Consider the following 12,418-nt stretch of genomic DNA (forward strand, 5'->3'; position numbering starts at 1 on the left):
CACATATAAGTATGTGTATACACAAAACAGGCGCAATTATACTACGAGTGCACGAGCGCGGTACACAGTTTATAAATTACCTCGTAAAAGTTGGAATGGCGAGTTCCGGGATCATTTTTGCAGGCCGCGATTCCGCGCACCGATAGTAATCGACGCGACTTGAATGTTTTATTTCGAGTTTTGAATTCACCCGACAGCGCGCCGTTGCAATTCAGGGCGAGAGAAAAAGAGAGCAAGAGAGAGAGAGAGAGAGAAAGAGAGAGAGAGAAACGACCTCTCATTGCGCGGGGAACGATACATTAATTAACTCGACGAGAGCGGTGAATTGCAAAATAATACAGCTTTTTATTATTACACGGCACAAACTGAGAGTATAAAATCGTTTACCCTTTTCGATGATCACAATTGCAAAATGCCATCGAGTTAACGAAGTCTCGTCTGCCGTGCGAAACTGCGCACTGTGTGTATCGCCGGATGAAAAAGTATCGCGAATTAAAATTAAAGTTGCCCAACGTAATTTATACCGGGATGACCGAAACGGCGCATATAATGTTAATTGAAATTGCGGGAAAAGTGAGTTTTTCCATTCACTTACGTACATTTCGCGGAGTGACCTTTTTTGCGCCAATGTTTTCACCCGACGATCGCTAGAGTGATATATTAATAATTAAAATATGCGAGATAAAAATCCTGCATATCCGCATTAAATCCTATCTTGCTGATCTTTGTAAACATACGAGAAAGCGAGCATAAATAAATATTTCCAGGAAACATCAAACGGTGGCTCGATATATCGAGACAGTAATAAATTTTATACATATACAAAAGTTTATCTTTTCAAGCGGAAGTGCGGGAAATCCATGTTGCACACGGAACTTTTCCATTTTATATATGTATTGCGAAGCGAAGGCTTCGAGTTTCCCATGGCAACTTTTTGAAGTAACATGTCAGGAGCTCCGGAGTTCCTTGAAGAAGCGCCAGAGAGAACTTGAGCAATTACATCAAAAGTCTAAAAATAGAATGCTAATTTCACGGCATTCTACCCCCTGGCATCTGTTGTTCCAGAGGATGCAACTTACAAAAGCATCCGGTATTTCGTAATTGATTATTATATGACGTAAACATTCGCACGCCCGTTCGCGTTTCCCTCTCGTGTTATCTTTAGTGGCATATGATTCAATATCCCAAACTTGAAGGTAGAATACGCTTCGAGGTGGATTGCCCTGCATGCCCGTTTGCAGCCCATTATAATTCCGTAAGCTGCTGCACCTGAACGAGCATCATTTTCGTTGATATCACTTTCTGCTCCGATGTGTTGTAGCCACACCGCTCCCGGTGGCTTATACTACAAAGTCTGACGTGCGCCTCATTCCATAATTCATACCGCAGTGGATGTCATGCAATGATAAAGTGATATTGTGTTGCAAATTTATATGACACTCGCCCGCCATTGGCCAACGCGTTTAGATAATGAGATTCACTAAGAGAGGATATACAATTGACGCGTGGGCGGTGGTGATGTTCCCGTGATAAATATTGGTTTAGAAACTTAACTGACGATATAGCTACGTAACTCTCCGCGCGCGGCGTGTATTTCGTTCCCAATTAATGTCTCGATCGTCGTGAAATATTGACTGTAAAATCGAACATTTTCTAGAACGGCACGCGTTGTATCCGATATAAAACACTCGGTGATTTTGTTACTCTTCTATCCTTTTATCTGCAGGTTTTTGAAGTAATAAAATAATTAAATTTAATTCTATCATCATTATACATAATTTTCTGACGAACCGATTTATATTTGTAGTAATAAGAACCGCGAACAAAATAATTAATTACGTAAAATTAATTGCGGTATTAAAGTGGGCAAAGAATTAATTGTTTACCGTCATTCTTTTCCCCACACACTCCGATGCATTTCTCTTTTTTTTTTACCTTCCCATCATTCCACTCGGACGCTACGCCAGCGTGAATCGCGAACAAGACGCAATATGCAGTTTTCATGGTAAATAGTGAAAAATCGCGCGTGATGTCTGCGTAATTTATGCCGCAATACGTATGTATGCCAGAGCATGGCGTTGTCTGGTTACACGGAAAATAACAAATACAGTGGGAGAACTCTTGCCTATTCATCGCGCCGCGCGCATCCTGGAAGGTATCTCGATTTCGAATTCAGTAATTATTACATATATTAATGCGCGTACGTGTCCAACGTTAATATGTAGAATATGCAAAATAATTATTTTATTTATCCTGCTGACCAGATAAATATTAAACCGCTCTCTGGCTACACTGTATATAATTATTAGTTAATATTCACTATTAAACGATGTTTATTCCGACATTATTTGGAATTGCACACATTATTATTCTTGCAAGAAAGGCGATTTAAATCGATATCACGGATTAAATTCAAATTGCGTGTATAATATCCGCATAGTATTACAATATATGCATTATACATCTTTATAATAAACTTTTTACATTAATCTTCAATTTCAATGTAAAATAATTATGTCCATTTCTACCAATGCAGATTAATTTTAATCTTGGTTTAACTTACTTTTCATCTCTTTCTACTTCTAAGAATTAGAAGAAAATAAAAAGTAGGTTAAACCGAGATTAAAGTCAATCTGCATTGGTAGAAATGGACATTAGACGAATAAATTTAAAACATTAGATTTATTTTTTTTTTAAATTTTGCAGGTATTTATATTTCCACTCTGTGATTACGTTTGAGATTACATCGAGATTAATTAAATGGCAAATCGTATTTGAGTCTAACGTGACGCTAGAGCATCGGATAATCCGATTTCAACTTAGTCACCTCGGCAGCGATTGGTCGAACAGGAACAAGCGGTTCCTTTGATTCTGGTCAGCGGAATTTTGGTATATCTATCGTATATCGATTGTGACGAGCTCGACCGTGCGCAGGTCAGTTTACGTAAGTTCTGCTTTCCCTAATTGTACTTGTTGCACTTCACCGGGTCAGATGCATACGGCTCTGGCTTTGGCGTCTTGCCAAACCCTTGACAAATGACGCCGTAATACGGCATACCTTTCTAATTCCACGTAGAATTCACCGAAATTGCCATTTCCACATCGAGATCCCTTTTTGTCACAAGATTTTTATTAAAGTTCTTCGGTCCTAGATCTATCAAAAGAAACTTCGCGTTTATTTGCAAAACATTTAAATTTTGTTAATTTAAGCAAAAATACTGATAGAAATAATTTATTTCGCTTTTGTTTGATAAAAATTGGCCAAAATTTATTGACATAATTTATAATACGTTATTATTAATACACGTTGCTCATTCAAATAACAGATCAAATGCAAGTTATATATAAACTATAAACTATTCATATCCGAAATATATGTCACACAGTGATACATGAATAGATAATGCTTTTAATTAAAGACTAATTTAACGGTCGACCTATTGATCTCTACGAATGACAATGCGAATTAGAAAGGGGTGTCGAAGTTTATGCGTGAGGGTGCTCGTACACTGACAATTAAGTATCATTAAACCATACCAAACCATACCAAAGCTCAGTAATTAACGATCATTACACGGAAATACAAGCTACCCTAGTCGCGGTTATGCACTAATAGGAGAGCTTTACACTTGTAATTCATCATTTATTGTATATGAATGGCGTTACAAATTTTTCTTAATAAGTATATGCCAGATATTTTTCACAAAAATTAATAGGTAATGAAAGTTTAGACAAGTTTAAGTTACAAGAGTATCATGTGATACGAATTATTTAATAAAAGAGTATATAACAAGTTTCCATTTTCGAAAAAAAGAAAATCATTCCTCCGATAATTTGCTCCGAGATTTGATCAAACGTATTGAATTTTAATTGCTCGTTTCGATATAAAATTTTTCAGTTCTAATTATAATCTAGATAGTGGTGTGCAAATTTGTTATGCTCATGACCTCTTTTTTTGGACAAAATTCGATGTGACATTTATTGATTCCCATTAATTTTTTTACAATTTGTGTAAATAAAGAATAATATAAGGATAATTATATCTAATTTAAAAAATTAATTGTTTTAATTTATGTATACAACTTAATATAAAACTTAATAAATTTTTTGTATTTTAATATACTTTAAATAAAAATTGCACATTAATATAGGTATATTAAAAACAGAAAGGAAACTGGAATAAAATATTCGATACAAACAAACAAGTTTTTAATTTTAGTCAATGGGATGGATAAGATTCCGTGGAAATAACAATTTTTTTTCTATAATGTGGAGCAATATTGGAGATATTTAGTCGCGATACGTCTTCTCTTATTAATCAATGCCACAGGCAAATCGTCATGCATTTGCGAGGAGAATAATACACAATACTGGAGATCCAAGTTGACAATTGATTCGCGTACGTATATGCAATCTCACGTTGCGAACGCGCGTTCAGGGAATGGGATAGATCTTGTTTGCCCGCGTGTCAACGATACCTATTATTGTCGATCCTTATTTGCATGGTCAATAACGTGAGGAAATCTGCTGCCCACCCCTTTCCGCCCAGGAATTGCGGAGAGGATTTACGCTAAATTCGATGTCAAGAGGACCATCGTCGACTACCGAGGGAGCTTTTCAGGGGGGCATCGATAAATCAGGGGCTCACGACACAACTGTGTATCGCCATCCCAGTTCGTAATAGCGAACGAATCTGCCTTGAGAGAGAAAGAGACATCGATACAAAATTTCGCGGCACGCAATTCTCCGTTAACAGCGGAATGCAATTCTCGCGGCTTTCATTTCCTCCTTCATATGATGGCTCGCGTGAAATGTGATAACATGGTCAAGGGCCTTGGTAAATTGAGTTTGAATTAACAATTATAGCCGCCGTGCAAATACGAGTACAATTATATTGTGGTAAGCTAAATATTTCTTCCAAGATAATAACTGACGCATTTGTACGTTGCGATATAATATTTTCTAATTTAACAGAGAAAGAGAAAATGTGTGTGAAATTACATTATATATACATATACATATATGTATATGTATGTATAAATATATTAATGCAATTTATAATAAAACAATGTATTTTTTATTATAAAATACACATCACATTTATATTATACTATTGTTTATTACTTTAAAATTATTCTCTAAGTCTAATGTAAACAAACGTAATAATTCTTCTAAAAAATAACTTTTCTCTTTTTATTAAAAGAATTGTCTCAAATTATTAGATATTTGTATAAGAAGAAGGGATTTTTAATTACAGACATAATGCAAATACGAACCCGGTCCTGGCTCGAATAAGTCTCTTAATCGTTGTAATTAGATTAGTCGCTCTGCCATCTGGTACTTAATTACACTGCAATTAAATCAACTTCTATTACTGTAGTCTCTACCATTTAAATTACCTTGATTTCTTCTGACTTCTGCTTTTATTAGCATTAAAACAATGTCGTGCAATTTATTATGTTTTGTGACAAATTGCAAACTGTTAGAAAAAATAACATATTTAAAAATAAGTTATACAAATAATAAGCTCTAAATAAATTATAGTTTTAAAACCTATAGTGCGGGGCAATTTTCATAATCTTATATGGAAAAGTATTTGTAAATAACTTATTCTTTAATATGTATATAACTGAAACTTAAATATTTTACAAATTTAAATCTGCAAATGTGCATTTAAAATTTATATGTATTAAATTTATTATTATAATAGAGGTGAAACAACCGCGTTACACTTTTCTCGTTTACATTACAGCTTGGCAGCGCTGCAACAAATTTAAATTTGCCAAGCAAGTTTCGAGAAGCATAATATTGATAAGCCGTGGCGCTATATTTATACGTGTCAACGCTCTACGCGACGTTGTATTGTGCGGGTTGCAAGCCATCGTAAATAGGTCATAAGATGCATAAGTTTCTAGTGCACTTCAAAAAAGAATTGCTGATAGAAATTGCTGAATCTGCCGATAGTTTTAGGATTACTTTCTTCTATCTTAAGACAAGTAATATCTTCAGATAATAATTGTACAATTTAGCATTTATAATATTTAATATTTCTATACCAAGATTACATCGACATATATGGCGTATTGCAGTCGTACATATCTGCAGGGATACAACATACAAAGGGTTCTCGTATTTTGCGATTGTTCGCCGTATTTCATTGTTTCTTATCGTGACGTTCTAACTATGAAATACGTCACCCGGGAGAATCTCTCTTGCTTATCGTTCTCTCTCTTCGAGAACTATGGTATGCAAGGACATTAATTACGTCTGTACCGGCAAGTTATAATTCAGTGCAGAGGCGAAATTTCATTGTTTCGTTTAAACAGAAATTTTCATATATTACTATACAATCTTTTAAGTATTTATTAACAAAATATAAGAAACCGATTTTTAATTTCTTCAACAGTACATAATGATAGCATATATATATATATAGCAAAATTATACCAAGTTTCTTTTGTTTTACATTGTAATTAATTTACAATCAGAATCTTCAATTAATCTTTGACACACGCAGCAACGAATTTTATGCCAAGTGTATACCTAACGGTTTAATTATGAATTTCAATCGAGCGAGAGAAGGTAATTACGACGAGACAAAAAAGTCTCCTGTATCCGAGCTTAACACCTGGATAATTATAATACACCGGTCCAATCGATAAAATAATTATAACACGGACAGGCAGGAAAATATTAGTTAAACAATCTGTATTAGATTAATAGATAAAAATTGTTACATTACTGTCAATAATAATAGATTCTTAAACTTTGAAAATGCAATACATTGTACAACAGAATTTAAATGTATGTATTGTATAATTATTCAATTTATGTAAAATTTCACATACGTAAAAGATGCGTTTTATTCCGTTTAAACGATTGTAATATAATTGTGGCTAAAATTGAGATTTGAACTAACGTTCTTTTCTTCTCCGTTTCCTGTAATAATATTACCGTATTCTTCAACCCTTTAACTGCTTCACGATTTTTTTATCAGTCCCTTGGTGCCACATTATTATTTAGTGTCTAATTTTCACATAAAATAAATGTAATTTGGTGTTCCTAGAATTTAATGTTTTCCAAAATATCTGTGGATGTGTGTGTGTATTTAAACTGGGACTGACACGCGGTGCCAGAGCCTCAAATAGGTTGTATCCAATTGGATACGCATGGCAATCAAAGTGCTGATGGTTTTGATGAGTATATAAATAAATGAATTTGAACCCTGAGCTTTTCATCAAATTCAATTGCAAAAGCAAATTTTGTTCTCAAATTCTATAACTCTTATATCAAGAAAGAAATGATCTGTGTATGCTTCCAATTAGTTCTGTGTGTGTGTGTGTCTCCTTTCATTATCTCACCGAAATATTTCGCGTATAATGAAACCCATTTCACTAATTCTATGTTACTGGTAATGCAATTTTAGAAGATTACCCGGGAATAAACGATCTATCTTCTTCAAAAATCTCGATTTTAGCCACAATTATATATATTACAATCGCTTATTCTTAGCAAGACATAATATCAACACAGTAATTTTTTGGAAAATCTATTAGAGATTTTAACGAGTAAAATATTTTTCAGAAGCTTTTCAAACAGAATGCTTTTACGAAATCGTTCTCTTTTAAGCGATTCGGTTGCGTCATACTGTAAAATTCGATGGGATTATATATCGGGAAAGCAATTTGGATGAATCAATTACAATAGCATAAACAGAATTATGAAAAACTGGATAATTATTAATGAACTTGATCGAATCTAAAGCGAAGGACAAAGGAAAACTATTCGTTCCTGACCGCGACACTTCTTCGCGTCGGGCTATCAGTGGAACTGGCAGAATGTTGTAATCACGCGAGGGACAAGAGGAACATATCGGGCGAGCCGAAACTGTTGCTAATCGCCGCCGAAATCTCGAATTAATGGCACGAAAGCTGCGCGCGGAATTTGGGATTGGTGGTGCACAACGCCTAACTCGGCAAAAACGTTCGCCGTCTCGTCCAACGTTCGCATACACATCGAAACGATAAATGCTACTGCGCTCTGGTGCATACGCCTCGATACGTTTTATGCAAATATCGCAGCTGCGCTGCTATATAGAGTTATCGGTAAATTCACGCGTGTCACTGCGCGAATCGCAAATCGGCGTCGGAATAAGTTCACGCGAGAGTCGCCATTTTTATTGGGGATACGCATCTTACAAAAATAAAAATTTAACGTTTTGGTGCTTGTTAAAATATAAATATTAGTTGTTACTAAAGAAGCTATTGCTAGATATTTGTAAAAAAAAATGATGAATATTAATCAAACTTAAATTACATTCTATAATTTAACAAAAATACTAATTTTACATTTAATCTTATTATTTAACAGAAAAGTTTCATGATGTAGGATAAATATGTTACATAATAATAATATCTTTACTGCACACGTGCAATAACTTTATTGCCTGTATAACTTTGGTCTTAACCAGACGGTTGTGCTCAGTTATTACAAAAGAAAAAGAAGATAATAATAAAAATAAATATGCGCGCAAAAGGTAGGATGTGAATAATATTGCAAGAGACATAAAACAGCAAAGACAAAAATAAAATACGGATATAACAAGAATTTATGTAAGAAGATAAAATGCAGGATAAAACCGTGAAACTCGATTAATCGAGTGGCAACGTGTTAAAATATTTGATTGCAGTAGAAGAAGACAGCACGGAATTTTATGGATCGACGTAGCGGACAGGATAATAAGATCCGATAACGAGTTTCAGAAAATTAATTAAAAAAGAAAATAAAAAGTTAAATGTAACAATGCGCGGAAAAGGAATGAGACTTGGTCCTAACACTAACTTGCGTCCGATTATCCGACACGTCGCATTTAGAGAAGTACCTAATGAAGTATTCGGCACAAATCAATAGTCAACCCTTACGCGATTAGACCTAAAAGTTTCCTATTTTCCACCGGGAAACTCGATAGAGAAACCGAAGCGCCATCCCCGTCTATTGATCGGTCACTGACTCCGCTCAACATGGCGGCGGGGGTGGTATTCGCGCTCAGCCTGATCCTCGTCGTCGGCCACCTCCAGGAAGGGCCAGGATCCCTCGCCAAGACCTTCACATTCCCGGAATATCCGTACAAGGAGACCACCAAGAACGTAAGTCGTCCATACAGTTCATCAAAGTCCTCTTTCACGAGTGGTACGTGCTGAACGCTGATACAGGTTATGGGGAGCAACCCACATTTAAGGGTGGCAGTTTTACGATGCTAGGGACGGTAGCATAACGCGCTAAGCCGGAGCTTGGTGCACCAATTTTTGAGCCAAACAGTAAGAGCTATCTTCTCTGCACCCGTCTCTGCACGTGGATCACTAATTAGCTATAAAACACCTGCAATTTAATCTGCGCAAATAAAAAAATTAATAATTATATTGGAAGAATCCAAATTATTATAAAAAGCTATTGTATCACCGTGTCTGAAAAGGAAATATAAATTCAAAAGTGTGAAAAACACTCGATAACTATCATTTACGAGTGTTTACGACCAAGGAAGTAAAATCGGAACAAGGTAGCAATTTAGTGAACGATCGATCTGACATTAATTGGAGAGAAATTTGGCTAAAGGTCAAAGTATATACGAATGCACTTGAATGTAACTACGTGCGAAATTGCATTTGGAACAACGACGCAAACTCATCGTCGCGATTCGGCATAGCTACCAAACAATTCTCTTTTGTCAAGCTTGACGAGCGGAGGGTAGATTACAAAAATTACATTTAAAGTCGCTTTGCAAAAAGACTAGAACAAAAATACGCATGTTTGCGTATCGTAAAAAGATGCGTCGGAAATGTATAGTTCTGTATAGTTAAAAATAATTCGCTCGCGAGATATACTTTTAGGGGAAAAAACGATGGAAAATTTTATCTGAGAAACTTCTTGACGAATTTAATTTTACGGGCGATCTATTATTAGCATCTGAAATACGCAGTTTACTACCAAAAACATCTTACGATTGTATTTTCCAGGAAGTAAAATAAAAGAACGTTACGTGTGTCCTCCTGTATTACGCTCGGCAAAAATATTCTCCTTCAAAGATCTCTCGCAGTAATGCTTTTATATGCGCGGAGAAAGGCAGACGCGGAGTTATATTCGCGAAGGATATTAAAAGCGCATACATGTGCCGCGCTGGAAGTCACATTGGCTCTAATTGGGGTTAATCTTTCGACATGCACAAATCAATTGTTGCATTCCGCTTTATCCCGCCGCAGCGCGGAATGCAAAGCGTCATTTTATCAATACCGCATAAACTGACGGAATAATTTTCTCGTGTACAAAAAAAAATAAATATTAATAAATGTTCGCATCTCCGAATTTATAATGGTAAAATCCATTTCCAACGTTTTATGGTAAATTAACGCACGCGATTTATTTCAGCGAAATATGAAAGATGGAAAATTCGAAAGCGATTCATATTCGATATTGCTATATTAAAACCTTTTTGCATTTAAACATTTATAACAATTAGAAGATAAATTAAGCCAATATTTTAATTAGAATAACCGGTAAATTCTGTCGTAGGAGGCCCTCTTTAGACAATTCGAGCAGGATTGCGAGGAGAGCGGAGCTTGCAAGATGCTATCGCATAGAAGCGACGGCGCCGCCAAAACACGATGCATCCGGGAATGCGTGTCGCCGTCCTGTTACAAGGAGATCTACTTATTCGATCAGGTACAGGTATATGCGGAATACCAATTCCGTTAATTGCGTTTGGTTACTATTGGTCGCTTTACATGCTATACATTTAGTACATATCCGGTATACAGTTTCATTCGTGTGGACTGCATTTTAATGAACAATGAACCCATTTCAGCTGGAGGAGGGCGAGATTGATGTGAGATTAATATCCTTCAAGGGTTGCTTCATGCAGCGAAACGGTCGACCACGGAAGTAAGAACATTCGCGCGAGAAGAGACCGCGCAGGAAAAACAAATTTCTCGTAAGATGAACGATTAACGGACGAGCCACTCTTTAATGGGATGACTACAATCGTGCAACAAAGAACGCGCGCTGCGATAATAGTCCGCCATTCTGAGAAACGCTTCTTGCTTAGACTTTGCCATCCCGGAAGGATTAAATTGATGATATAATGTGATCGCTGCATGATATGCATGACGGAACGTTTGGTTCGGAAAGGCACAAAACTAAAACGAAGACGAAAATGCATATCATGCACAAAGATAAGTTAAATAATGCATATCGTGCAGTCCCGTATGGAGATGAAGCGAATTATCCGAGTAATTAAGTCCGAGAACAATCTTTTTCTACTTTTTGTACGCACATATTAAACTACGACGTTATTGATAATAATACTATAATGCACAAAGTAAACGAATAAAATTGTTGGCTACACTAGTGATTTCAATCACCTTATCGCTTTTATACATATATTGCTATATTAAAAAAGAAACCTTCTTCGAATAATATAATTCAGTATACGATTACATGCATATTACTCGAATAACGCAATTTTATTATATAGCGAGTGAGGAATAGCATTTAAAACTATTGTACACATTTTATCTTTGAAGGAAAAAAACTGGAAATGACCAAATTTTTATAGAAAGTAAATTACGTTTGTTAAGTAGAAAATGTAGTATCTCGAAGATAAAGCATGTTTCACACAACTTCTTCCTTAATATAAAATACTTATACTGTGATATGTAACATAATTTACAAACTTGTTATTATTCACTCAATTGTTACAATTAAAACAAAAATATAAAAATGTAAAAAATATATAAGATAATGTATAATGTTGAGTAATTTTGTAAAATGCATAATTTGTTGTATGATTTTCACAACGATATTTATTTAGCGTGCGTTGCAAATCCGACAAGCATCTTTCAAACTTTTATTATTAACTATTACAGAATATTCTTTCAAATAACTCCAAAACTTTATTTAAAAAGTGTCCTACACAGCGATCTAAAGTTCCATGGTACACCAACTTGCCTTGCATTAATGAAGCCACGTAATAGTGACAAAATTGACGAAGTATGCATTTAAAAACTTTAATTATTTTGTCAAATAATTTATTAAATATATAAAAAGAATATTGCTTTTTGATGACTTTTCTAAATTGAGATATTGTGATTTTTAAACGTATAATGATAGTAATTTTTTGCTTCAGATTTTTTTGCTTTGAGATTTCGAGATAAAATTAATTATATTTCTATAATTTATAATATCTCACAAACTATACTCTATCCGAAATAAATGATTTCATACTCATTGGAAGCACTAGAATCTTAACTTTCAATTGAAACCAAGAGATCAACTTACTACGACTTTTCTTTATATACTGCATATTGATTATATTATTATAAGATACGATTATATTATTAAAATATATACGATTATATTAATAAAA

At 34.8% G+C, this 12,418-nt stretch overlaps 1 protein-coding gene across 1 annotated transcript; it reads left to right on the forward strand.

Annotated features, from left to right (window-relative positions):
• Window positions 1–8,992: 8,992 nt before the first annotated feature.
• Window positions 8,993–11,840, forward strand: LOC139773554 (uncharacterized). The gene is made up of 3 exons (XM_071708070.1): window positions 8,993–9,146; window positions 10,567–10,716; window positions 10,859–11,840. Exons 1-3 carry the CDS (start codon window positions 9,021–9,023, stop codon window positions 10,937–10,939), a joined length of 357 nt encoding a protein of 118 aa, XP_071564171.1. The 5' UTR covers window positions 8,993–9,020; the 3' UTR covers window positions 10,940–11,840.
• The last annotated feature ends 578 nt before the right edge of the window (window positions 11,841–12,418 follow it).

The sequence above is a fragment of the Temnothorax nylanderi genome, unplaced genomic scaffold (assembly GCF_030848795.1).
Source record: "Temnothorax nylanderi isolate EJ_2023f unplaced genomic scaffold, tnyl_v1.0 TNYL_tig0064_pilon, whole genome shotgun sequence".
NCBI lineage: Eukaryota > Metazoa > Arthropoda > Insecta > Hymenoptera > Formicidae > Temnothorax > Temnothorax nylanderi.

What these genes read in the sequence shown, in the direction of transcription:
- LOC139773554 (XM_071708070.1), top strand. Translation starts at nt 9,021, where the DNA reads ATGGCGGCGGGGGTGGTATTCGCGCTCAGCCTGATCCTCGTCGTCGGC. An exon ending in ACAAGGAGACCACCAAGAAC is followed by an intron (nt 9,147 to 10,566) that starts GTAAGTCGTCCA and finishes ATTCTGTCGTAG; the next exon opens with GAGGCCCTCTTTAGACAATT. An exon ending in AGATCTACTTATTCGATCAG is followed by an intron (nt 10,717 to 10,858) that starts GTACAGGTATAT and finishes AACCCATTTCAG; the next exon opens with CTGGAGGAGGGCGAGATTGA.